Source organism: Artibeus jamaicensis, unplaced genomic scaffold, assembly GCF_021234435.1.
Source record: "Artibeus jamaicensis isolate MK-2021 breed Jamaican fruit bat unplaced genomic scaffold, CSHL_Jam_final contig_589, whole genome shotgun sequence".
NCBI lineage: Eukaryota > Metazoa > Chordata > Mammalia > Chiroptera > Phyllostomidae > Artibeus > Artibeus jamaicensis.
This window is the reverse complement of record NW_026521896.1, coordinates 1,317,032-1,344,442: the sequence shown is the minus strand read 5'-3', so window position 1 is coordinate 1,344,442 and position 27,411 is coordinate 1,317,032. Positions and strand designations below refer to the sequence as shown.

General features: G+C 61.8%; 1 protein-coding gene across 2 annotated transcripts in view; it reads right to left on the bottom strand.

Moving 5' to 3' along the window:
* Positions 1 to 889: 889 nt before the first annotated feature.
* The window catches only part of PEPD (peptidase D), a 124,048-nt gene continuing 97,526 nt past the window's right edge, over positions 890 to 27,411 (bottom strand). Inside the window, exons 10-15 of one of the 2 annotated variants that reach the window (XM_037139146.2) lie at positions 23,974 to 24,042; positions 22,788 to 22,865; positions 13,917 to 14,065; positions 5,283 to 5,467; positions 1,818 to 2,009; positions 890 to 1,361 (exon numbers count right to left, since the gene is read on the bottom strand). In XM_037139146.2, coding sequence (XP_036995041.2) covers positions 1,224 to 1,361; positions 1,818 to 2,009; positions 5,283 to 5,467; positions 13,917 to 14,065; positions 22,788 to 22,865; positions 23,974 to 24,042 — 811 coding nt within the window. In that variant the 3' untranslated portion in view covers positions 890 to 1,223. The remainder of the gene's footprint in view (positions 1,362 to 1,817; positions 2,010 to 5,282; positions 5,468 to 13,916; positions 14,066 to 22,787; positions 22,866 to 23,973; positions 24,043 to 27,411) is intronic. The other variant, XM_037139147.2, reaches the window with a different exon arrangement.

Here is a 27,411-nt window from a genome sequence, read left to right as displayed (position 1 = left end):
AACTCCTGACATTCAGGCAAGCAGCCATTACTTAACTGCTCCATGTCAGAATAACACGGAGCAGGGAATATATCTGTACTAGCAGAACTGAGTGTTATAAATCTTAGAAACGAGATAAATGGTTTCTTGAAATTGAGATTGTTTTATTTTAATGTGGCTACATCACAAGCATTTTTGTGTTACTGGCATTGGAAGAAATCAATTTGTATTAAACTCTTCAGTTGACTTCTCAAAATGTGTCTAGCTTGGGCTACAGAGTTTTCCACTACATCGTGATTCATCTCTGATGTCTTTTCTCTCTTGCCCTTCACTTGGCTGGGAAACTTCTGGACAACAGCACTGTGGAGACAAACTGGGAGTGGTGCACAGAACTCTAACCAGGGGGTAGGGCAGTCCTATGGGGCCATGTGGCAACCAGGCAAGCACAGGTAAGGACCAGGCCCAGCCAGCCCAGGACGGCTCAGCCTCGGAATAGAATTTGGTCAGTGGGCTTACAGTTACAATGGACAGATGGTTTCAGTAGAGACAGAAGGAACTAGGAAGCTCACCTGTGCCTAGTGCTGCCTTTGTCTTAGGTGCTGTCAACCCACTGGCTTTGCTAGCATGTCCTGCTTGAAAAGGATATCAAGGACAAGGAATCTCTGTAAGTCTCATGTTTTAAATCACTGTGCCTCAGGTGCTTCCTAATTCTGCCCCCTTCAGAATCTAGCTTTGAGGCAGTAACCACATCAAAAAGCCTTACTCTACCAAGTCACCTTTCAGCACGTGCAGAGGTGTGCTGTGGGACAGCTCCGTGTGTGCCTGACCTTTAACCCCCGGAGTCTCTGACTAGGTCTCAGTGTGCGTGCTCATCTGCAAAGGGATAAAGGACAGAGACGTGCCTAAGGGATGATTTAGGAAACTTTTAATTGCAAATTCCATTCTGTGTATTGATTTTTGAGAAAAAAACATTGGTTTTTCCTGAGCATAAGAGTATGAATGACAGCAAGATACATTTTAGTGGCTACTAAAGAACAGGCTTTTTTTTTTTTTTCAAATAGCATTTTAAAAGCCACTGGCATTTAAGCTAACTATTAACAGATTAGGGTATGATCTTGTACAAAGTTAATAAAGTCCCCCCCCCCCCCCCCCCCAGGACACAGCACTATTTGGTGTGGTCAAACTCTGATCCTGGCACATGATTTCTGAGCTCCATCTCTCGCTGCTGGGCACTCCCGCGGGCTCTACTTTGGGCCAGAGAAGGAAGCAAAGGCCTTGTCGGAGCCTGCCATGCAGGCTTCAATTTCCTCCACTGTGCGGGGAACACAGGTCAGCAGCTCCATGCCACTCTCAGTCACCACGATGTCCTCCTCGATCCGGACCTGGGTCAGATCAGTGGACTCAGTATTTCTGAGCTGGCCTCATTCTCCGGGTGAGAGGGCAAGACTGGCCCCTACTGAGTGGGGGAAGCCCTTCCTGAGGGAGGTGCTGGCCTCTACGACCTCTGGGCCACTGCCGAGAGGAAGGCTCATGCCATGGGTCCGTGTGCTCATGCTGCCTGCCCACCCTCTCCCTGCCCCTTGTGCCCTGCCAGGTGGAGAGACGCCCCTGGACACTGCAGGGGTTCTGCAGAATCTGTGTCTCCTCTGTTGAGGACTGAGGCACCTATCCAATGACAGACTGCAAGAAAGGGCAGGCCAGGTCCTTCTCAAGTGAGAGAGTCAACTCCCCTCCCACTAGGGCCCCTGTCCTAGGACAAAGGTGGCACACAGCAAAGCGGGGAACATTCGGGGAGCATTCTGGGTTCAAGGACACAGGGCCTGTTGATTGATACCTACCCCACCAAACCCACGAAAGCGCTGCAGGACCTCACAGTTAAAGAAGCAGGCGCGTGCCGGGTCAGCGAGGGCCTCGTCCAGGAGGTGGTCGATGAAGTAAATGCCTGGCTCTACAGTGAGCACCATGCCTGGCTCCAGGCGCCGTGCGGTGCGCAGGCTCCGCAGGCCAGGCTCATCAATGCGCTGCACACCCTGTGGTTAGAGGGATGGTGAGGAGGACCCAAATGACAGCTCGCACACAGGAACACCCAGCGAAGCTGTCCTCTGCCCCTGCAGGCGTCCTTGTGTGAGGGCTGGCTCCAGCCCTGTGGGGTTTCCCTGCAGCTGCAGGGAAGGAAGGCTTTGTGACTTGGGGATGGGGGTGGCTCTGGCCCAGACTCTCCCTGCGGTGCTGTGCACTTCAGAGAAGGCCCTCTGATTTTAGTGTCCCTGCCCCTGGCACCCTCAGAACGGCCTACGAGAGCCCTGTGGACACCACATGTGCACACACGGCAAGCTGCCTAGGGGGCTGGCTGGGTGTCCAGCTGCCCTCACCTGGGCCTTCTCCTTGCCAGGGGAGCAGTTAGAAGCCAAGGCTGCGTAGCCAAAAAAGCTCTTAAGGAGGCTGAGGCTGCCGGCTGCATCTCTTCCAGGCGTCTCAAGTGGAAACCAGCCCCAGAAGTGCTGAGCCTGGCTCCCCCAGGCCAAGTCCCAGGTTTTCATATGGCTTTTCAGGAGTGGGGACAGGTACTCTCATCAGGATGGGGCTACCAGCACCAGCTCTGGCGTATATTCGCACAAATGTACGCATACTTCAAGTATGCTCTGTGCGGTCTAGCTGAGCCTGGACAGCAGTGCCCAGCCCTTGAGGACTGAGCAGCAGTGGCAGCCGCTTCTGGCAGAAGCACCCCCTCTCCCGCAAGTGTGCACCCAGCTTGGGCCTGTCCTCACACGGGTGTAGCTGACAGCGCTGCCTGAGCTGTGAAGGCAGGTGGTGCCTGGGACGCTCGCAGAAACTTCCATCTTCCTCAGGTCCCCGAGGCACCCACCCAGCCCTCGGCCAAGGCCGAGGGTGGGCAGCGGGCTTTCTGCTCAGGCTCGGAGCCTGCCCTGCCCTGCTCGCAGCAATCCCCTGAAAGCCCGGCTGCTGGAGACAGAGCTGTCGTTTCTGACTGTTTGGGGGCCAAAAACATCAGACTTCAATTAGTGGTTCATGTAAGGTAACTGAAACAGGCTGGCTCAGCCTCCATGCCTGTGCATGGCAGGGAAGGCTGTGACTGTGACTCCCTGAGGGTGGGGACAGCAGGGTACTCATGGAAACTGGTGTACATAGCCCCTCTGACCACCTGGCATGAGCCATGCTGGGACAGAAGTGGTGAAGGGACACTGGGGCACTGTGACCCCTGTGGGTCCTGCTCTGGGCTCAGAAACCTGGTTGGTGTGCAGCCCACTCCACTTTGCCAGGAGGGGCTGGGTCTGGAGGGTGGAATTGTGGAAGAGTCTAGTCTGCAATGGCAGCCCCTGTGCTCCGGTCCTGGGGACTGGGGTGTGGGAGCCATCTCCTGCCCAGAAGCTGTGTGTCAGAGCTAGGAGTCCAGGGTTGACTCCTGCCTTCCTGCCCCTGCCCTCTGAAGTCTGTGCCGGCCCTAGGCTCTGCCTTCTGAACCTCGCCTTCATGCTACTCCTAAGTGCCTGACCCCCTTTTCTCACTCCAAGGTTGCCAAAGCCGGGGGCCTGGCGGAAGCAGAGACCTGACAAGGTCACGTCCCCAGTTCCCCTCAGTTGCTACGGACCCATGTTTTGCTGTTTCATGGATGTGCACAGGGTGGTTTGCTCAAGCTTGCACAGACAGGCTTCCTTCTGGACATTTTCAGGTGAGGAGAGGGGAATGGCAGGGACCCCAGGGGTGCAGAGGAGGCAATGCCTGCGCCAGTCCACCAACCTCTGCCCCTTCAGAGCAGCCTGCCCGTGGCGGGTGGCTACCAAGTACGGCCAGGGCAGGGCTTGGACAAGGACGGGGCTGGGCCGAGTGCAGGGCAGCTCCCACTCGGGACAGGCCAAGCCCCAGCCTCCCGGGCCCGGGGACTCCGGCCGTGTTGGGGCTGGGGGCGCGGGCCTCTGCCTGCTTCCACCTAGGCAGAGAGCTCGACAGGCCTCGGCTTTTACTGGGCTCCAAGCAGAGGAGACCCAGATGTGTCTGCAGGCCTGAAATAAAACAAATGACTTTTATAGGAAAAGCCATATTTTTTCCACAATGTTTATCTGTCAGAAGAATAGACTGAGCACAAAGGGCTGCTTACTGGAAAAGATGAAAACAGTTTGCTGCCAATTTTCTCTGGTGGAAAAAAAGGGCTTTGGCGACTAATGAATAACGAACCTCAGTTAACAATGTCTGGAAGGCCCCGCTCTTGGCTCCCTGCACACAGTGTGATGGATAGAAATTAGGAAATTAAAACTGATTTTGTTTCTCTAAATTTAACTGTTTACACTTGAGGAAAAAAATAATTGAATAATAATGCTTCTCTTGAGCAACTCCTTCCCCTGCCCCCCCCAAATCATTCTTAGTGCTTTCAAAATACCCTGCGGCCAGCAGGCCAAGCCTGCCTCGGCCTCGGCTAACTGGCTGGCGGGCCCCAGGGTGTGCTCTGATTGCACAATCAGCCCCTGCACTGTGGGCACCAGGCCAGGCAGCGAGGCCGGGTTCATCACCACCCACCAGCCGAGAGGCTGCAGCCACCTGCCGGGCAGGGCCTCCGGAAGGCCCCCTGGGTGGTCTTTTCAAGGATCTGTTGGTAGGTGGTGGAGGGGAAAAGCCTAGCTGGAGATGCCCACACAAACCTCCCTCCCTCGCCACGGAGATGAAGAGGCCATAGGGGCATGCTGGCCCAGGGGCCAGGGGTGGGGGTGCGGACAGAGGGTGCCCCAGGAGGAACAAGGGATCTGCTGCTGGCTTGTGAGGGCACTGGGCTTGGCTAGTCCCAGGAGAGACCAGAGCCAGCCACCCCTGGTGGAGCCTTACCCAGATGAAGCCAGAGGCAGGAGGGCATGGCCAGCACAGTGTCACGCCCCATCACACGGACCCAGCCTCGGGCTTCCCACTGTCCGGTGGTGCCCTGTGCACTGCGCACGGACGGCCTCCCAGCCTTCGGGAAAGGCCAGGCCCAGTGCACTCCAGGGGGCTCGCTGTGCGGTGCACCCACTGCAACCAGGTCCTGTGAGGTGGCCACTGGAGGTGGCGGCTCAGAGGCTCCCCTGCCTTGACAAGGGCTTTTGGGGGTTGGGGGCACTGTGGCAGCAGCCTGGGCCAGGACCAACCGCTAGGTGTAAGGGGAGGGGGGGCAGTGGGCCTCGCGGGGCCCCACTCCGTCCCTGCCGGCCTCGTCACCACAGTCCAGCTGTCTCCCAGAGCCCTAATCCACCCTGGGGAGTTCCGAGCTCAGCGACAGTCCAGAGGCAGGCCACTTGGACTGACGTGTCCACACTGACCTCTGGGTAGCCTCCCACGTCGTGCACATCAATGCCCAGGAAGTGACCAAGTCCGTGTGGCATGAACACGGCTCCCAGATGGGCCTGGACCATGGCATCGGTGCTGCCACTCAGGATGCCGATGCGGGCTAGCTCCTCCAGGTGGATGCGGTCCGCCAGGCGGTGCATGTCCGGCCACCAAACGCCTGTGGCTCAGAAGGAGGCTGCAGTGAGCTGTGGACACTGGCAGCCTGGCCAGGGCTCCCCAGGGTGAGGCTCGAAGGACACGAAGCCCTCACACCGGTTGAGGCAGGAGGTCCGAGGAGGGGGTGGCAGGATGATGAAGCCCAGGGCGGAGCTCCATGCAGGGCTCTCCCGGCCACAGCTCTGGGCCTGGAGCCCCTTCCTCTCCACTGTGTCCTCAGAGGTAGGCTTCTGTCACCCGTGACCAGGGGCCTAGCCCAGGTGTGCGCCCCACCCTATGCTGTGTCTGCTCCCGGCCAGCACATGCTCCTGGGGCCGTGGGACCTCAGCCAGATGCTCAGGCACCAGAAGGAGAGTGGTGAGTGTCCCCCACAGTGGGGGTGGGGCAGCCTCAGGAAACCCCAGGCAAAGCTCGGGCCCACAGTCTGCCTGACCGCCTCAGGCTGTGGGCCCGGGGAAGGGCAGAGGAGAGGGGCCATCTTACACTCCCGCGAATTGGGCTGAGTTGCTCTGGGAGCCACTGTAGGGGAGCAAAGGTTTCTGGGGTGAAGGTGCAGCCGGTGCCCACTCAAGGGCTGGCTGGCAGGGGTCTGCGGCTCTGCCTCCCACAAGCCCCGAGTGACCATTTCTGTGACAGAGCAGACATCCAGGCCCCAGGTTGCTAATGAAGCCCATCTGTGCCCCGTATTTCTGAGGCAAAGGTCACTGCGAAGGGCACCAGGTTGGGGTGAGCAGGCCCTGTGGGCCTCTGCAGCTCCGTCCTGCCTTGTCCCCCAGGGGAGCTTTGGGGGCTGTAGCCTAGGGTTCTTGGAGAGCCACCCTCAAAGACTGCTGGCCACCCCCAGGGCACGCCAGGTCTGCCCACGGGCTCCACGGAGCCCCACCTTCAGCTTTGCTCAAGGGCTCTCAGCACACAGCAGAAGCATGAGGCAGGACCCAGGCCAGTGAAGTTCCTTGCTCCACCCCCCCAAGGGCTGAGCGTGGGGCAGGCCATGTGCCTGCCAAGGCCAGTGACCCCAGGACACACAAGGCCTGGCAGACAGGGTGGGGCCTGTACCCTGAATGTGCTCTGGCCACAGAATGTTGTCAGCCCCGGTCTGTACAGTCTTCTCCATGTGGGTGGCAACCCCGGCTCCCAGGGGCCTCCGTGCCATACCCTGCCCTCCACATGAGCCACCACTGTCGGTCACTGCTGCAAGGGGGCAGCGCTACGTTCTGGACTGCGAGGGCCTTGCTGGGCCCTGCACTGGCCGGAGCTGAGCCACCAGGGTCTGGGCTCAGGGCTCTGAACCTCTGTAGCTGGCAGGGGGCAGATGAGCTTGAGGGGAAAGAGAGATGAGAACCCCCCCTGAGATGTAGGCTGTCTCAGCTGGGCACCGGTCCCCCAGATGGGGGCCCCTCCCCTGCCGGAGACAGAGGGCCCTGATTGGGGTCTTGGGTGGGCTGAAGGGACAGGGCTGGTCCAACCCCTTGGGTCCCCAGGGTCCAGGCTTTGAGCAGTGAGTGGGCGGGGCTGCACCCTGGAGAGTGCACAGAGCAGTGGCCAGCTGGTGGCCCAGGGCACAGAGAGACCCAGGGTGAAGGACACCAAGGCCTTCCCCTGGAGACAGAGAGCCTCTGTCTCTAAGGGCAAACCTTGCCCATTCCACCTGCCTCAGCCCATGAAATGCTGAAGTGGGGGTGGGGTGGGGTCTGGCTACAGCCACAGCAGTGTACGGGGAGAGCCCGGTCTGCACCCCAGGGTGGAGCCCGGGTGGGGAGCTTTCCCCCAACGGCATGGCGTCCTGAGATGGAGGCCCAGGATACCAGATCTAAACTCGGCTGCTCCTCACAGTGTGACCGGGCAAGCCTTCACCTCTGTGAGCCTTGGAGGCCTCCCATGTCAGACGTGGCCCTAGTGCTGCCGTAGAGGGCTGGCTGCAGAAGCATCTACCAGGCGACTGGGTCCATATGCCCCAGAAACTGCCATAAGCCACTTTCACCCATCACTTTTGACCAGCCAGACCCCTAGGTTCACTTTCGTTCACTGCACTCACTCATGGGCCACAAGCTGAGTCTGCCTTGGCCTTGGGCCCCTGCTCTTCTCTGAGACGGATCAACCCCACCCCTCCAAGGGACCTACCTTCCCAGACTCACTCCCATTCCTCCTGTGGGCCTCTGTGTTGAAGCTTTCTCCAGGAAGCCCTCCCTGACTGCCCTGTCCTGTGCTGTTAGGACGCAGCTGTGCCCTGGTACAGCCTCTGAGCCCTGAGAGGGCAGGGCCTGTGCCCTGCTCTGTGCCTGGACACCTCCTTCCAGAAGCGCACGGGGGTCTTCCTGCCCCAGACCCTTTGCAGACTCCCCCTGGCCTGTGACTTCTCATCCTTGCGGACACAGCATAAAAGTCAGCACTCCCTGGAGACCTTCTCACCTCCCTTCGCTATTCCAGTGACTTCCTTCCTTGTATTTAGTCCCCTGGACAGGTTGGCCTCCCTGTGTCTCACGTGTCCCCCAGGAGAGCGATATCCCGTCCGCGCCCCCAACACACACGCCCCCTGGGGCCCGGCAGGGCGAGTGCTGGTTCAGGGGAGGGTGCACAGTGAACATTCGCCTTAGATCTGCTCCCGCCAGAGGCTCCGGGTCTAATAGAGCCCCAAGCAGCTCTGCAAACTTGGCAGGCTGGCCCCTGGGATCGAGGAAGGGTGTCCTATGTGGTAGCTGATGCCCCAACCCCAGCACAACTGTTTGACTTAGGCAGGGGCCTCTTTCCAGTGCCAGAGGAGAGCCCCCAGAAGCAGCCTGCCTTCAAACCTGGCCGGCTTCCACAGCAGGCTGCGGTCTCAGCCTGGCCTCCACAGCAGGGGGACCAGGTATAAATCATGCTTGTGCTGGCAGCTCAGCTCCTCTCTGGTCCTCGTGGGGCCGGACGTGTGGGCCCAGGCGGTCCCCACGGCGCCTCTAGTCTTCCTTGCCTGTGGGCCCTCGGGGAAGGCCTTGCACACAGTGCTCTTGGCCGGGAGTGAGAATTTCTGCCTGTGTGTGGTTAGGGCTGTGACAGTGACTAAACCTCCAGCAACTTGGCCCAGCGTCTGGCCCGGATGGCGGTTACAACACCCATGGCCAGGGCAAGGGTCCCTGAGTGTGCGGAGGCTGCTGTCTCTGGGCCGTATGTGTGCGCTGGGCACAGACGGGAGACTGTCCCCATCACCTAAGCCCAGCCCTGACTCCCGGGCTCTGCGCGCCTCGGCGGCTCGCAGGTCCCTTGGGGCCGCAGCGCCCACCTAGCATCCCTGGGGTCAGCGGTCCCCAAGGCCTGCTTATACTGGGGACACCACACTGAGGACCGCACTGCAGAGACTAGGTGCCATCTGCCCCGCCCCTCACCCCCAGCAGGCACCAAATCCCGTCCTGTCTTCCTGAAACATCTGAACCTGAAGCCTCGTGGGCCCCCACCCCTCCTGGACCGCTGCTGTTCTCTCCCCCTCCCTTGCAACGCCTTGCCCCTGCTTCACCCTGCCTACGGCCTGGACACCAAGGCCACCTCTTTAAAGCACAGGTCAGATGGGCCAGTCCCCGCCCCGAGGACAGAGCCCTGAGTTCCTCAGCCTAGCTCCCGTCTCCAGCCTCATCTTCGTCTACTCCTGGGCCAACGGCGCCCAGTGCCGGTGCCCCTGTGCCTCCTACTTGTGGTTCCCTAACCGGGACCACCCCTCCAAGGGTCCTGCCCTCCCAGACTCACTCCCATTCCTCCCGTGGGCCTCTGTGTTGAGGCTTTCTCCAGGGGGCCCTCCCTGACTGCCCTGTGCTGCACTGTTAGGGCGCAGCTGAGCCCTGGTTACCGCCTCTGAGCCCTGAGAGGGTGGGCCTGGCATAGGTGTGGCCTGGGTGGGAACCCCAGCCTCTCATGGCCCTCTTTCAGCCGGTGCTGTCACCTTGTGGGCCCAGGATTCAGGTGTGCCCCCCACCCCAGGGTGGCAGGGTAGCCTCTGGGTCTGTGCCCCATCATCTGCCTGTGGGCTCAGAGGGACCAGAAACCAGGTGCCCAGGCCCCAGAATGTATGCAGAGCAGCTCCAGGCCACCAGCTGGTCTTCTGTGCCCACCTGGTCCCCTCAGGCCACGCCTTGCCCTGGTGGGCTGGGAGCCTGCCGGGCCTGCTGCCTGGGGGTGGCTCGGAGCCCCAGCCACATCTATCACAGCCTCAGGGCCTCCTGCCCAGAGCGTGACAGCCTGGGGCCCGGGGGCCTGAGCCAAGCAGGGGAGGCCGAGGAAGACCTCCCCCCCACCCGCCCCCAGCTGCATCCTCACAGCCACTTCCAGACAAAGAACTCACTTCATCCGAAGACAATGGCCCTCCAGGGATGATGTGTCGCCAGGCCCTGGGGGTGCAGGAGGGAAGGCTCAAGGCAGGGGTCCCAGGGCAGGCCCTCGGGGCTGTAGGGAGCTGCCTGGCAGGCTGAGCTGGCCCAAAACTAAGTAAGGGCCTTCAGCCCACCCCACCTCGGACCCCTGTCTGCTGCCAGGATATCGGAGAGCCCACTCACCCTGCAGAAGGGCCATGTGTGCCCAAGCAGCAGGCGCCTAGATGCTGAGCTGAGTGTGGCTGCTTTGCTCAGTGTCCTCGTGGTCCCTCACTTCCCCAACAAACACCCTGGCAGAGTGTCCTTGGGAGTAAATGAGGCCAGAGAGGGCGGGAACTGCCCCCACTCTCCTGTAGCCAGCAGGGGGCCCTCTTGGGCCAAAGGGGTGACAGAACCCAAAGACAGCCCTCTGGGTCCTGGCTCCTGCCACAGGGGGCACCTGTGGCCCGTCTCTCTCAGCTCACCCCTGAGTTCCTTGCCATCTCTGTGGAGAGGCCTGAGGGGAGTCCAGCCCCTGCCCCTGCCCCGTGGAGGGCAGCAGAGTCCAGAGGCAGCCTGACTGCAGGCCACACGGGCCAGCACAGCCCCCAGTGCCTTCTCCCAGCTGGTCACTGCGGCTCTAACAGCAACCTCTCCTGTTGTCTGGCCCACTCTGAGGCGAGGCATGCCCCTCCGGTGAGAGCCCCAACTTCACATTGGCAGCAACCCCACCACACGGCCGGAATCCTGTTACCAAGGGCAGAGCCAGGAGTTGTCGGCAGCTGCAGACAACCGCACAGGCTGTGCGCAGAACGATGATGGCTGTTCGTGCTGTTGAGCAGACGGAAACACAACTGCTTCTGCTGACCTCGAGGGGCCCCAGAGCCCAGTGCACAGTCGGCACCACCTATGTGGGGGCCGGGGGGCGCGGCCCTGCAGCCCAGGCCGGGGCAACCCAGGTGTGGGTGAGCAAGGAGGCAGAGGGAGCAGCACCAGGTCCTGGGAAGTGGGAGGTGAGGCTGCAAGAGACCTGGGTGCTTAGAAGGGATCTCAGTCCTCCAAGGTGACTAAAGAAACAGCACACAGCATAGCCCTGAGATGGGCTACCCCAGCCTCCTCCCCTCATGAGGGTCAGGGGTCCCCTCAGTACACTTCTGTGCCCAAGAAGACAGGGTGCTCTGCACAGGAAGGCCACAGGCCCTGACACAGAAGCCACGGCATGTATTCAACTTCACCAACCAGAAGTCAGCGTATATCCCGGGGGGACCGATAGGACCCGGGTAGATGCCGGAGCTGCCTGGCTCACCCCTGCCCACCCTCAGGGGGCCCCGTCAGTGAGCTCAGCCCTTGCTCCCCGGCTACGTGGTGCTGGGAGGCTCCCCTCTGGACCCCAGGGCCAAGGGCCACGGCCCGCCGTCCTCAACCCCGGGCTGTGTCCCAGGGTCCGAGTGTACTGCAGTCGCCCACCTCTGCCTCTCCTCTGGGCATCTTGCTGGGACCTGGCTGTCTGTACTCACTGCTCCCTGGAAGGGGGTGGGGAGCAACTGTGCAGCCTCAGTGGGTATTTGTCCTGGCCTAGGAGCTGAACCCACAAACCAGGGCGTTTCCACTGGGAGAGGGCACGGGGCTGGCCTGGCCTGGCCTCCTGACCACTGTGCAGAGGCAAACTGCCCGCATCCGAGAGCAGCTCTGTGGTTGCAGAGCCCCTCCCTGCGGGGCCTGCACTGCATGTGACCTCAGCGGAGCCAGGCTCAGCCCTTGGGAACCAGCGGCAAGCTTGTCGTACCTGTGGTCAAGGTGGGGGGGGGGGTACCGCGGCGCAGGCCTGGTCTGCGTCCCGCAGTGTGCTAGGGGGGCCGCCCCACGGTCTGTGGAGAGCAGCCTGGCTGGGCCTGGTGCCTTGTGCCTGCCCAGAGAGTGGTGTGGCTGGGCAGCCCCACAGGACCGAGTGAGCACCAGGCCTCTCTCAGTAGAAAGCAGGGCCCTGGGCACTGGCCTGCCTGTCGACTGACTGAGCCAGGACACCAGCTGCAGAGATGCCACTCAGGTCCTCCCAGCTGGCTTTCTTGTGCCGGGGTCAGGGGGCAGGTAGGGTCATCCAGGCCTTGGCCACCACCCCTGTCTCAGCAGCAGGCAAAGACTAGGCAGTGCCAGGGGCTTGGGCACTGTCCCTCTGAGGCCCTGTCTGCCTAGCATCTTGTCGAGCAGCTCCCCCAATCATGGGGGCAGCCATTATGCCCCCACCTCGCTCCACTGGCCCTGCTGTCTCCAGTGTGAAGGGTGGTAGGCAGCCCTCTTCCCTCTGTACTGTGGTGGGCGGTGGGCTTGGATCCAGGCAGGCCCGGCCCCGTGCTCCTTGAGGGGCCTATGACGGGGCATGGGTGCAGTGCATGGGGGTCCTGGGACTCAGGGTGGGCACCAGCCACCTCCCAGGCCTCTCGGGCAGCAGAGCCCAGCTCCGTCCAGCCTGGGGCCTGGGCATCTACATTCACAACGGCCTGTGCAGCGGGACAGCTGGTGTAGTTTGGTTTGCTCAGCCTGTGTGGGGACAGAGCTACAAGGCACAGCTGCAGGGCGGCACAGTGTGGAGGTGCAGGGGAGACCCTGACGCCCCGGGGGCTGTGCCCAGCTCAGGGCCACATCCGGCCCAGGGCCCTCCTGGGAGCCGTGCACCACAACCCACGTTCTCCAGCCACGCCCTGTCGCTGCACCTGAAATACTTATTTAAATGACTGATGTTACTCAAAGTGGAACAAACATGTTCATCCCTGGTGAAAGAAAGGGTGTGGAGAGGAGACATGCTCTTGAGGTGACTGCGTCACAGAGGCTGGGTTTAAAGGTCAGAGTATGAATAGGTCACAGCAAGCAGACGCCCTCCTCCCCAAGCCCCCACCCCGAGGGTCCGTCTCGTGCCTCCTCCAAGGGCTCAGAAGCACGTGCGAGTCCGCTTCTCACCGCCGCCTTCCTTTGACGAGAAAGGCCACGCCATCCTGCCCTTGACCTCACGCAACAATCCGTCCTGGAGTTACCACCTGGTGACCCGTGCGGACTGCTGCTTAGAGGGGGGGCTACTACTCTTTAAATAGACAAGTGGCCTCTGCTGCTGAGCCAGGCAAGTCCCCCCGCCGCTGTGCCCCATGGAAGCGGACTCCTAGGTTTTCCTCGTCTCCCCGCGGGGGGCTCATCTGAGTGCCAGGCCTCATTCCCGCTGGAAGAGCGAGGGTGCGGAGTGGGGCCTGGCGCCCCTCAGCAGCCCTCCCTGGCTCCCCAGCCTCTGGCGGGAGCTCTCGGGGCTGGACAGGGGCCATCCCGTTCACAGCGCGCCTCCTCGGGAAACGACAGTGGCTGAGAACCCTCAAAAGCAGCCCTTGGCTGTGACCCATCCCAGCAACTGTGTGTGGGGCCCCCAGGGCTGCTCAGCCACGGGCCAAGCCATCGGGTTCTGGGCCTGCAAGAGGCCACATCAGGGGCTTTTACACTTGGGGGCCCAGGATCTTTTCTTCCCTTTCCTTTGTAAAATAAAGTCTCCTCAGAGGGATGTAGATCTAACTGCCACGGTCCCCCTCAATTTAGTCTGAACTCAGAGTCTGGCTTTCAGGACTTGTCACGGCCAGGACCCCAGATGGCCTTGCAGCCTCTGCATCCCACCCCCGAACACTGGAGACCAGCCTGGTTCGGGGTGGGGAGCAGAGGCTGCAGCCCCCGGCAGACCGGCCACGGCTGCTGCTCCCGAGCAGGAGGGCACGCTACCGGGTGCTGGGGTGCCAAGCGGGCCAAGCCCTGCCTGCAGCAAACTCTGTTTGGGGACAAGGCAGGGGACATGTGACATCCCAGCGGCCAGTGCAGACAGGGGATGTACAGGTGGAGATCAGATGGGCCTGGGGTACCCTTGGGCCGAGCCTGCTGACTCCCAGGTCTGCCCCTGCTCAGCAGCCAGCCCCAGTTTATAGCAGTGACTGGGGACCAGACACCACCCAGTCTCATGGACGCGAGGTGGGAGAGGTTCGGGTGGTAAAGTGCAGGGCCCGCCTCCCGGAGGCACCTGGCCACAGCCCAGGATGGGCCGGCCGGTCATGCCGCTGCCTAGAACCTTCTCGCCGGGCGCCCCCCACAAGCCCCCAACCCCACCCTCACCTGGCTTCACGGCGCCCATGACGGCGCGGGAGCTCCGCAGCACCGCCTCGTAGACGGCCCTCTGGTCTTCGGTGAACTTGCCGTTGGCAGGAAAGGAGCAAGTGATGTCAGAAGAGAAGCAGTAATACTCGCCGCCCATGTCAAACAGGCTGCGGGGAGAAGGGGCATGAGGCCAGTGGGGCGCCTGGGGACACCCCACCCAACTCTCCCCGCCCCTCAGTGCTCAGGGGTAGCCTGCGGGGTCCTGGGCCCGTCAGGGTGCTGAGGCCGTCTTACTGTGTGACTGGTCAGGCAGAGTCGGGGGCCCCCACACTGGTGTCCACAGGAACCGCAGGCCATGCTGGGAGGCCTCTGACCCCGGAGCAGGGAAGGCTGGGGGTCGTGGGGCTGGCCGTGCTCTCACGCCCCTGCCTTCCTGTGACCCCGCTGGCTGGCTGGGCCGTGGGGACTCACTTGGAGAGGGAGGGAGAGACAGAGATGTCCCCAGGATGCCCTCTACCACCCGGTCTCCATATGAGCACCCCCATAGGCCCTCCCAGCACTGCCCTGCTCCCACTACAGGGCACGGCCATTGCCACAGGGCAACGTATGTGGAACTGGATGGGGCATCAGGGTGGACGCACCACCTGCCTCTCGCAGGAGCCGCCTCTGAGTGAAACCCAGCCAATGGCTCTGCTTCCGCTCTGGCAACCCCTTGACCAAAAGGAAGCAACCCTCCGTGTTGGGACGGGACAGATGTGCTCTGCAGGGCCTGACGGAGGGGTAGGGAGACACTGCAAAGGGCAGCCCTCGTGTCCAGCAGGGCTTTTCTGGGGCCCGGCCAGCTGCACACTGCCCTTGGGGCCGCCTGGAGCCCGGCAGGCCCAGATGAGGGTGTGGAGAGTCGGAGGACAGATGAGGCCCGGGCTGACGGACCGAGGTGTGAGCCAACAGTAGAGGCAGGTCGGTGCTGGGACAGACGGCAGCCCTGCTGAGTCAGGAGGGCAGGCCCAGCTGACCTGCCCTCTGGACACGGTGTGAGGGGCCCTGGCGCAGCGAGGCTGGAAGTGGAAGTGGGCTGAGCTGCACGGCACGTCCTCGCTGCCCGGTGGTGCGCACTGCCCCCCGCCCCCATGGCCCGGCCTCCGAGCCCTCATACCCCCCACAGCGGGAGGGGCAGGGCACACAAGGGGCTGCAGAATCCAGGCATGGCTCCCACTGGGTTGCCAGGCTGCCTGGGGCTCTGGGCGGGGGAGTGGGGCACACAGACTGAGCCCTCTCCCGCCCTGTCCCACCTGAGTGCCTGAGCAGGCACAGAGTGGGGACCCGCCGGCCTCTCAGCCCCTTCACGGGGTCACCGCCGAGTCCTGATGCTGATGGTGGCAAAACCAGCTGAGGGACATTGGTCTAGCCTCAGGCCTTAGATCCTCCTGCATCTTCAGGTCCACCCCAGAGCCAGGTGGAGCTGTGGCGGCGGGGGGCTGCCCTCTGGGACCACTAGGGACCCTGCTCTGCCTCCTGTGGGGGTCACTGCAGTCCCCGGCATTCTGGCAGCTCTGAGCCCAGGCTGAGCCACGCCCGCAGCGCAGGGGCCTCTCACCCAAACCGGGTTCTATGGTGTTCTAGAAGCTGCCTGTGCCTTTAGGGGCCTCTACCCCACAGCACCGACTTGGGGCCTCCAGACTCGTTTGTGGGACAAGCAGTCAGGCGTGACAGGCAGCACCGAAACAGGGTTTTAAAGGACAAACTCGAACGCTCAGTTCCCGGGATGTTCTGCTGGAATCCAGGTTCCCTGCTGGGCACTGTTTCCTCTCCTGTCCTTTGACGACTGCAGCTCACTATGGGCGGGGCCCACAGTGCACGGGCACCAGCCAACCCTCAGGCGACTCGCAGAGGGTGGGGGGAGCACCCCCCCCAAGCACGGCAGGAAAACTTTGTGTTGGGTCAAAGTCACAGAGTCGAGGGGACCCTGTCTGGGCTGGGCCGACAGGGCAGCCTGGGCCTCACTTGAGGTGACCCACCCCGAGTCCAGCGTGAGAGCGGGGGATGATAAAACAGAGAGGCCCTGAGCAGACACGCCCAGGCGTCTGCTCCCCAGGAGGCTGCGATGCAGCAGCAGGCGGGGCCAACAGCTGTGTGTGGGTTACTCCTGCTGGGCCGTGCTCCCCAGGGCCGGCCAGGGGGTGGGCAGCTCTTAACCAGCAACTACAGGGAAGCTAAGGCTCTGTGTTCGGGGGTCGGCAACTCAGGGACCAGATGGAGATGGGGTCTCCTGTCCTGGCTCCGGCACTTGGCCTTCAGAGCCTCAGTTTTTCCACTTTCAAAACGGGGACAACAGCTCTGTGCAGGTCTGTGTCCTCTGGGTGCCAGTGTGCAGGCAGGCGTGGGAGCGAAGCTGCGTGGGGCAGGGCCCGCCGCACTGGGCAGCAGGGTGTCTTCTGAGTAGGGCTCCTCAGAGGCAGCAAAGGAGACCGTCCGTGGTTTGCCAGTTCGGAGCACCCAGGAACGGCCTGAGCACGCAGAGTGGTCAGGAGTGTGGGGGGACACAGAGGCCAGGGACCCCCCACATCAGAAGGTGGCCCACAGTAGCACCCCAGACAAAAAGATGTATTGGATGGTGCTGATCTCAAAGAAAAACGGAAATTGCACTATTTAAAAAACCAGGAAGCCCACCAGAGCGCACCAGATGCTGGAGGCATCTGAGGCAGTAAAAACGAGACTCCTCCCCAGGCAGACAAGTTCTCCAAACTCTCCTCAGAAACTCAGCGAGCGTGGGGTGGTGGCGGCCTGGAGCTCCTCGGCCAGCCTGGCTGTACCACTGAGACTCTGGAAGACTTTGGCTGTAATTTTTGTTTTAAAACGACCTGCTCTCTGGAGAAGGAAGTGCAGCACCAGCCGGCAGCTCCATCCTGCCCCGCGACGCCCCGGCCCGGGGGCTGGAGTCTATTTTCGTGCTCTCGGTTCCCTATCTTTCAGGGTATTTTTTTTTAATCCCCCACAGAGTTCCTACACACATAAGTTATTCAGATTCAGGCCACTCTGGAATCCAGGGACGGAAGCCATCTCTCTTATAAATCACCTCCCTGCAGCCCCTTCGTTTGCGCTCACCCATCCTCCGAGCGCAGACGGACAGCAGGGGGCTCGGTCCCACTTTGGCTCCACCGAGAACTCAAGGCCACCTCCCTGGCTGCCTGGGGACACCACCAGGAACCCTACCATCTTTGGCCCTGTAAATGCGTGTGATAATTTAAGACATCTGGGGAGATATTACACATCTCCGAGCAATATGCTGGCCTCTCTTTCCTCACATGTGTTCATCTGCTTCTATTTCTGGCTGGGATGCGAGGTTCTGTCTGCCCTTGGCTCCTCCCGGGCAGCTTCATGCCCGGGCTGCCTGCCACCACGGGCCCACCCAGACCCTCCCCAGGCCCCTCAGCTCCCTCGGTCCCAGTGCGAGGACCAGCCAGCCCACAGGCAGAGAGCCTACACGATGGTTTGGCCAGCGATGTGCTTGGGAACAGTCGGGGAAAGTGCTACAGTGCTTATTGAAGGGCCGCTTTGCACTGAAGTCTGTAGCTTCGTTTCAGTCCCCCTGAGCTGTGGCCTCCCCCCCAGGACTGGTGGTGCGCGGCGCCCGTGCACGAGCACAGGGGCCAGGTCCTGCAGACAGACACATCTCAGACCCCCGCGTGCAGCCACCCGGGCTGCGTTCGGGCCGGGCCAGGGGATTTCTGAGTGGGAGGAAACCCTCGCTTCCCTTCAGAGGCTGGCGTGAGACAGAAAGGAAGGAGGACCAGTCACTTCCCAGCTCACGTGCTGCCGTGGGCAGACCCTCCCCACGAGGCCCCTGAGCCAGCTGCCTGCTCCCAGCCAGACTCTTAGTGAGGGCCCAGGTGCAACCAGCAGGGCAAAGAACTTCACTTGGAGCCCTGGAGGTTCCCTCAGTGCCACGAGCTGACCCACCAAGCAGGCCTCTCCCTGGTGCCTTTGAAGCATCTCTGCTCCCCAACCCAGCCACCCGACAGCTGTCCCCGTGGGGCTGGACAGATGGGAAAGTCAAGCAGCAGCTCCGACAGCCAGCGATCCCAGCACACCTGGGGCTAGGAGCAGGCCCATGCTGGGGGCCTCCTGAGTGTCCACAGAGAACCACAGTTGCCACACCACAGGCGGTGTGGGATGGGACAGAGCAGCAGCGTGGGGCCAAGTCCCCAGGAAGGACACTGCACGGCCCCCGGCCGGGTGTGTGGGTGGGGCCCGCGGCCGCCAGCCCCAGGGCCTGCCGAAACCACAGCACGGTGGGGCCCCGGCTGGGCGTCGGGCAGTGGCCTCCGCGGGGGAAGAGTGAGTCGGCGTCACGCGAGCGGCGCATGCTGCAGTGTCCCGTGGTGTCTGCGCGCACCCAGGCTGTCTGGACCCGTGCTTGTCAGACTGCGGGTGTGGAGCCAACTGCGTGGGGCGGGGGTAAGGAACGTGAACAAAAGGGTGGGGAGAGGACACACAGTCGGGGTGTCTGGCTGCACTCTGGGTGCACGGACGGAGCACTCACGCCATCGCCATGGGGCTGGACAGACGGCCGACGAGGGCCTGGCCCTGAGGACTGGGCACAATCTTAAAACCGTGAAATCCCCAGGGTGGGCCTGTTCCTCCCAGGGGAACTCCAGGACGTTCCTCTGACGAAACAGCGCGGTGGCGGGGCCCGGCGTGGCCTCAGGGCATACGCCCTGGGGGTGACACTTGTCCCCCAGTGGCCGCTGAGGGGTCAGGCACTTGGAAAATGGGACCTAAGAGGCCTCCCATCCCAGCCCCTACACCAGCTGGGGAGGAGCCCCAAGCCCAGCCTCACACCTCAGTACACGGACACCAGACATCAGACTGAGCAGCCACAAGCAAGCAGCACCGTCCCATCATAGCCTGTTGGAGCCAGGAGGTGCCAAGGGCGCTGCTGGGGTGCTGGGTGAGCAGCGGCACCCACGGTGTATGGGGGGGTGTTGAATGTCTGTGACGGAGACAAAGGCTGCTGCCCAGAGATAGGGGGCAAGTTGGGGGTGACCTTTGCAAGCAGCTGAAACTAACATCTAGTCCACATATGAGCTGTGGAAATAGCAGGGAACTCGCTTGAGAGAAAGGGCAGGAAGGAGCCAGGTGGTATAGGTACTATGAGCAGGAAAAAGGTGACCAGGTGGGGAAAGAGCCTGTCCTGGCCATGACCCCTTATCTGCAGGAGGAAATGACAGGGCAGCTCTGGGGTGACAGGGTAGAGAAGGCTCCGATGCCACCTCGGCTTGGGGAGGCACCCGGGCGGTGGGATCGGCAGCACACCAACCTCATGCCGGCCACTGTTCAGGCGTCTTCGGAGGCTTTCCTGGGGGGAAACTGGTGGCCCTTACTCATCTGGGCAAAGAGAATTGGGGTTTTGGTGGAGGTGAGCTGTGTCCCCGCCTTGGCTGGTCGGCACTTCAGGCTGAACATCACCAGGGCAAGGAGACAGATGGGGCCCTGGCCCCATGGCAGGGTTTGAGAGGGAAGCTAACACTGCCCGGCTGCCGCGTGTGGGACTGGGACAGGTCTGTTCCCCTGACTGGGCTGGCTGCACCCCTACCTCACACTGGACACAGAAGATCAGGGCCAGCAGGGATGAGGCCCCACCCACACATCCCGACACAGTGCTGCCCTCTTCTGGCCAGTGCTGGGAGATCTGGTTCACTACCCACCAGCCACATCCTGCCAGCAAGCAGGACAACCCAGGTCTGGGAATCTTTAGACTGGTGCTCTGGAAGGTTCTGGGAGGGACCACATGACATCCTACCCCTGGAACCACTCCTCCTGTCACATGACCAGATGGTGGAAGATAAAGGATGTGGCAGGTGAGGAGGGGTGTCCCACCTGTTTTCCAAATCGGAGCCCACTGGAGGCACACCTTGGACCCTTTCCCACCTCTTCCCCCAGGGTGAGCCTGCTGACGGGCCCAGAAGAAGCGGGGAGTGCCACAGGTTGGCCTCAGACCCCCAAATTCAGCACAAGAGTGGGCTTCTCCAGGCACACTGCTTCCAAGTGTATTTAAACAAGGACAATGGCGCCCCCTGGTGGCTCATGGGCAGCACACCACTTCCTGGTACCTCCAACCACACTAGGGGCTCTCTCCAAAGCCCAGGCTGTTCTGGGAGGACTTGGCAAGTGCTTGAGGGCTCAGAGGACAGTCAGGGTCAGGATGATAAGGAGCTGCCATGGTGTGAGCAGTGCACCTGCACACCTAGAAATGCACTCCTCAGCTCACAGGCCCCAATTCTCAGGGTGCTGAGTGAGGCTGACAGGGGCCATGGCCCAGCTCTAGGTAGGCGCCTGATACTGAAAGGACGGAGGCACGGAGGCGGCCAGCCAGCCTCTGGCTCCCCCCAGCACACACCTGGAGAACAGTTTGGGGGCCGAGGGCACAGAACAGACAGGCCATGTGACTCAAGAGCTCCTTGTGAATAAACCGGGCCTGGTGGCCCCCACCTGCAGCTTGTCTTGGACCCAGCTGCAGGAGCACAGGTAGGAGGGGCCCGGCCTGCTGGCTCTGAGGGGAGATGGCCCGTGTTGCAGTTTGCACCCGCCTGGGCTCATGTTTTTGCCCTGTCATCACGGAGTCCTCCCAGAGCTACATGCGATGTTACCCTCAGTGACTGAGAGAGAAGCTGGGGCCGAGGGACAGCCACTCCGCTGGGGAAGGCAGGGACTTGCACTGGGGGGCCTCTTTGCTCATCCTCACACCGCCCCGCCTCTCGCAGGCTCCCAGTGTGTGCGGGGGGAAGGAGTGTGGGAGGCAGGGAGTGTCTAAGACCACGGGGAGAGGGAAGGCTGGCCATACTCGGCACACAGTTCCCACTCCCCACCTTCTCCAGTCGAGTGAGTCTGACGCTCCTTGGCCAGCTCTGCCCCCCGAACAGCCCCATGGACGGAATGTTAAAATACCTCGAGGGTATTTTCACCAGACATCAAGGAACTGAGTTGCCAGGGTCCCTGCTCTGGGAGGCTCAGCTTCAGGGAGCATTCTGCACGAGGCTCGTATTTTGGTCTCGTGCATTATGATGAAGTGCCGTGGCTTTTATGTTGGGATAACAGAGTTATTTACTATTTACCAAATGTAGTGGGTGCTCGGCAGATCAATTTCAATAAAACAATGGCTTATAAACGCCACCAGCAATCTGGCAGGAGCAGCAATCAACAAAACATGTTGTTGTTCTAAATCCTGTGTAATAAATTGACTATAATAAACTTGTAATTATTCTACTGGCTACATTTCAAAGTTGGCACTAGAAAAATAAAATCACCAATTCGGGCTCGGCATTAACATCCGAGGAACTCCTTGGATCACTTGTCTCTAAAGCCGTGGCCGGGGGACACAGGTGTCAGTGCTGCCCGGGAGGGCTGAGGCCACAGCACCTGCGCTGGGTGGAGGCCCGGTGGCCACTGTGCACTGGTCGGCCAGGAACGGAGCTGGAACTGGCCTCTCACGGGGAAAGGCCCCTCCCTGGGCAGGAAGACGGGAGTGGAGAAGCAGCCACCTCCTCTGGGGAGCGCTGAGCCCACAGAGGAGAGATGCTCACGGCCATGCAGCCTGCACCAGGGCCCCCTAGTGGGTCAGAGGTGTCCCCGGACAGCTGGGACTCTGCCTGGGGACTGGCTTCCCACGTCCCGGCCTCCCAGCCAGAACGGGCCACAGAGTCAAAGAACATCAGGAAATGGTACAGCAATCAGAGGCCTTGAAGAGGCCAGGTGGTCTCGCTGGTGTGAACAGCACTCAGCCACAGCCCAGGGGGCAGGGGCAGCCGCTCTGTTCCCTTGGTCTCCAGCTGAGCCAAGTCTGAGGCAGCCAACCCTTCCCCAAATCCCTCTGGCCCTGCACTTGGACCTGGCACCCTTCTGTCTCTGTGACCTCGCCTTCACATGGCAAGGGGAGGTGGGGGTGAGACACCTCTTCATGGGAGCAGGCTGTGAAAACCTGTATCAGCTCCACCAGGAAGGCGGCTGCAGGAGCCTTGCTCAGGTGCCATGGCAACAGGAGGGCAAGGCAACGGAGCTCCACCTGGGCAGGACAGTGCACACACCGCACCCTGCCCCCCACCTGCGTGTCCACCACCACAGTGTGATACCTGATGGCCCAGACAGGGCAGCCCCGTGGGGCTTGTGGCCCCGGGACGGCTCTCAGGCAGCCTGGACTGGCCCTGCCTGATGACCAGGTGGTGGAGAGGACGGGGCGGGGGGCCGGTCCAGGTCAGGGAGGCGCTCACAGACCCCTCGCAAAGCCCAGTGTGGAGGCCCAGCAAGGCGGGGCCTAGGCCTGGCCGGAGCCCTACAGGCCAGGCGTCCACAGGCAGGATCCAAGAGCCCACCCACAGGGGACAGTGCACGGGGGGCCCACCGTGCCTGCTTAGCCACGGCTCCGTGAGGAGCTGGGAGCACAGTAAACTGTGCTCAGAAGACGCACTGGAGCAGCCTTGGGGTGAAGCACCACGTCTGACCTCCCGCACTAACGCCGCTGGGGCTGGCGGTTTCTGAGGGGTGGGTGCCCGCCCTCCTGGCACCGAGATGGGGGCGTGAGTGTGGTGGGTGCTGAACACAGAGGACGGAGGGCAGGGGCTGGCGGACGGTTCGGGCCCTCTTCAGAGAACCCACGGTGCCATGGCCCCACAGCACCCGCCCCGACCCCACAGTGTCTGGTCCCTGTCCCCCTCCTGGAGCCACGGCACCACGCAGGCCAGTGCCTGTGGAAGGACCAGGGCCTCGCTGTGGTCAGCTCTCTCGGGGTGGACCCAAGAGGCCCCAGTTAGTCACTCTTGAGGTTGGGTCCACGATGGCCCCGCTCGGTTAAGGCGGGACCTGGGCAGGGGCAGCTCGGCTAGCCGCACTCACCACATGTCTCCGTCCCGGATGGTCCGGTCGTTGGGGGCCCCCGCGTGTCCGTAGTGCAGTATGGCCGAGTTCTCGCCACTGCAGAGAGTGAAGGGGGGTCAGCAGCTCATCCTCGCCCACCAGCCCCAGGGGCTGGCACCCCAACCCCCTGTCCCGTGGGCAGTGCTCCACACCCAGGGTGGCCGGGCCAGGCCCACAGCCTGAGGAGGGGACGTGGGGCACGGTGGCCCCATCAGCTACGGCCACACACTGATGGGCAGCCGCTCAGCTTGGGGGGACCCTCCAACAGGGCTTCCCTGGCTGATGCTGCCCAGGCAGGTACCCCTGGGGCCCGGGGTGTGGTTGTGATGTGAGCAGCACGTGTGAAGAATGGAATGGGGAGCACGGTCTGTGGGCCTGAAGGAGGGGCCAGAGATGCCCCCCTTTCCTGGAAGGCGCCCGGGCTGGGCCGGGGTTCCCAGGGGTCCCACTGGGGGCACACGGACGGGGCACCAGTGGCTCTTTGCTCCTCTGCTCAGGGGAGCTTTCCTCATGAGCGGCTCCTTTAAGAAAAAAGGACTTTGAGGTCTGTCCCAGAGAAAAAAAAGGCTCACCTGGGTGTAATATTTATGGCCCTGTTCGGGAGTTTCAGGAATCATAAAAGTAGAAATAATGATTTTTCTCTCTATCTACCAGAGAACATTTCCAAGGACTGAAATGTTCACATGTATTATTCATGTGCCGAGGCAGGCACATCGCCGGCTCGGTCCTGGCTGAGCGGGGGCCCGGCTGTCTGTCCGGAGGGCACGGCATGGGGAGGTGAGGTGGGAGAGTCCACGGACGAGGAGGCCACTCGCAGACCGGACATGCCCCTGGAAGACACTCCTACACTGAGACTCTCACACACGCACAGCTCCTGCCATCGCCACTGCACACAGCCTGGCCCGACCCTGCCGGGCAGGTGGCCGCGTGGGGAGGGTGAGGAAGGCCAGTGGTAGGCAGGCGCCTTCCCTCGCAGCACCGGCCAGAGCAGGCAGAGGCAGCCTCAGCTCCTGGGGCCGAAGGAGAAGTAACTTCCGAGCTTAGATGGGCACTGGTGTGGGCGTGGGAGCGAGCAGGTCCATCTAAGCTAGGGAATGGTGGGACCCCTCGCCGCCCCCGACCTCCCTCCACAGTCACCCTCGTGTGGCCTGGGAGGCCCACTCACCTGCCGCAGATGCAGGTGTAGGAGCTGTGGCGCATGCCGCCCCGGGAGTAGCAGTAGTGCTCAAAGAGGCTGCGGGAGAGGGGAGACACGTCAGGGCCACCAACGCACACAGCCGGTACACCCCCTGCAAGGCCTGAGCTCACCTGAAGTCTCCAGTGTGGGTCTGTGAGGCTTGTAGCTGCAGCTGGGGGCAGCCACAGACCACAGACACACCGAGGTCAGGGTGGAGGACACAGGGCCAGAGGAGCCGCCACCTGCAACACCGTGGCCCTGGCCCATCGAGGAATGAGCTGATGCAGGGTCACAGTGTCCGCAGGGCCAGAGGGAGTGTCTCCCGGACGCCCACCTCCAGTGCCCACACCCCACCCCACCCCACTAGGAGGGGCTGGACACACTGCCGGAGAGGAGCACAAAAGCTCTCCCAGTCCCTGTGCTGGACTCACCTGGGGCCTTGGACCTGACCCCAGGGAAGAGAGCAGAGAACAGACAGCAGGAACTGCTGGGTGCGGGCCTGGAGGATGGGGGCGAGGGACCTGGCAGGGCTGGGTGGTCTCAGGGCAGTGGAGAGAGGCGGGGCCTGGGGGTATGGCAAGCCGCAGCCCAGCACGATCCCCCATGGAGCTGGCCCCCCACCACCCCACGCCCTGGTGGGTGGCCTGGAGTGACACCGGCTCAGCACGGGCATCTCTGCTCCCTGCCCAGACACGGAGACTCCACGCAGCAAGCACGCTGAGTGGCAGATGCCGGGCGTGCTGGCGAGCTGCAGTGCTCCTCAGCTCTGAGAGAAGCTAAGACAGAAGCAGGCTCAGAGGGCTGCGTGGCCGAGCTCGAGGCCAAGGGCAGCCCAAGGAAACGGCGGGGCCGGTCCCTCCCACAGCAGGCTCAGCAGCCTTCACCCCTTCCTTTCAGAAAAAAGGCCTGAACGAAGGACGCTGCCCAGTTTTCCCCTGCAGTCGCCACAGCCGCGCTGGCTGTCTCTGTTGGCCACGCGGGCAGCCCCTCACACCCAGGGGAAGAGCTGGAAAGACAGAAGCAGCGCCACGTGCGGCAAGCCCACTCCAGCGGACAGGTCTGAGGTTCCTCCACTTGGCCTTCAGCACCTGGCTTTGTTTTAAAGTGAACCCTGACTTGATGTGAGGACAGACTAGTGTTCTGGTGGCAGCAGCAGGGGATGCAATGGGCCCGCGGTTCCTGCTCAACGGCTCAGCAGACCCTCTCTCTGGGGCCTCGGCTGTAGACACAGGAAGGTGTCAAGGTCTGGGGCAGGTGCAGCAAGCGACTCAGGGGGTCTGTGGAAAGACATGAGTCCGACGCATTTCTGATCCTCAAGGGGTGAGGGGTGAGGAGTGGATGCTCCAAACTGGATCCACATGCTGGACACGAGGCCCCCCAGAGCTCGGTCAGGGCCGAGCACAGACCCCCCCACCCCGCAGAGCCGCCTGGCTCCCACGGGGAGGCAGCAGAAGAACACCAAATAGAGACCCCTCCCGACTTCTACGGGAAACACAGTAAACCGAGCCAGAGAGGGTGCAACCAGAGGGACACGGTCTGCAGCCCAACCGAGCCACAGCGACACACGGCGGAGCACGGGACCAGAAGCCCTCCTGCCTCCGGTACCCGGAGGAGCCGCATGGAACGGAGCCAGCAGAGTTCACGGGACGGGAAAAGCGGGGTCGGGAAGGAAAGGGGGCTGCAGTCCCGGGAACCCACAGCCTTGGCTCTCACTGCCAGGTGGTGATAGCCACAAGACCCTGGCGCATGAGAGGTGGGGGACTGGAACTGAGCGCCGCGCCCACCTAAAGCTGGGGCCTGGGCAGGGGCGCACCCTCAGCTGCAGATTTGGGGGAGTGTTCACCGCGTCCAAGGAGACCATCGGGGCACTGGCCTGGGCTCTGGGAGAAACAAAGAACATTCTCTCAGGTTTCACAGCATGGGTCTGACTTCCATGGGGTTCAAGTTCAAGTGTGAACTGCCTGCATGGTTTGGACACTCCCAAGCCAGGAAATTAACAAGGAACTTGGTCCCTGGCCAGTGACACCCAGAGTGCCCGACAGAGGCAGACACAAAAGCCAACCAGGCCGCTGTACCCTCAACCCAGGCCAGCAAGGATCTACACACATGTGCACACAACACATACATGTATACACACAGGCACATGTACACACAGAGGCACACACACTTGTGCACACACATCACAACACCCATGCTCACAGGCACATGCACACATGGAGGCACACGTGCACACACAACACACATGCAAACGCACATATGCACACACAACACACATGTACATGCAGAAACACACGGGCGCACATGTTTGCACACACATGGGCACACCACAACACACAATGCATACACAGACACATGTACACACATAAATGTACACGTGTGCACACACTGAAGATGAACTCACAGTCTGAATGCACTTCACAAGAGCTGTCAGGCACAGCAGGCAGGAGGCTGAGACTCCCAAGAACTTGTGAAAACAGAACCCTCAGATGCAGGCTGTACACACAGGGAAAATCATTACCACCTAAACTTACAGTGTGAGAAGAGATCAGGCAGACTTCATGAAGAACCAAAGCAAAACTTCCAGAAATGAGCAGTCTCTCTGCCAGAGGACCACAGACAGGATAGGTGGCAGGTCATCAGTGACCTCGGCGACCCCCTCCGCCGGGTCTCTCTGCCAATCTGTGACTCTCACATGCAGCACATGTGTGGTGCTGGGCCTCACCGCCCCTGCCCACTGAGAGGCAGGTGGGGTGGGAGAATGGGGACTGGGCTCCACCCCCGCCCGCCCCCTTCCCCAGGGGCAGGACGGAAGGGCGGAGCCTGCCCATGTCCCTGCCGCCAGCCTCACAGACTCCCTGCTGCTGTGTGGTCCCTGAAGCTATCCTCCACGTGGCCAGTCTTCTAACGTCCTTGTCTATAAATACCCACAAGCGAGGCACAGGCAGAAAATGCTCTGCACCCAGGCATAAATGAGAACCTTTAAGTGACCTGAAAGAGTCTGTGCTGCAAATAATGAGGCAAACGCAGTCACTGCTGCGACAGAAAGCTGGGCACATTTGCTGGATTCGAGCTGGGGTGGGGGGGGCACGCGGTGCGTAATGGGGTGGGGGCAGCAGGCTCTGCGCTCTGGTCTGCAGGGACTGTGTCTCCAGGCGCAGCCTCACTGGGCCTCCCTGGGGGCTGCCAACCCAGCCCACGGAGCCTACCTGGGCTCTGGGGTTTATTGTCCGATGAGCAGACAGATGTCCTACAAACATGCGTTGGCTGCCCCAGGTCGTGGTGGAAGGGCTGCCCCAGCAGCAAGTGTCCTGAGCCACCAGCACAAGCGGGAGCCAGCCAAGGTGCTTGGCCCTGGGCCACATCAGCCACATAGTCCCCCTGCCAGGCCGGGCCTGGGTGCACCTCGGGTTCCCGAGGCTGGGCCAG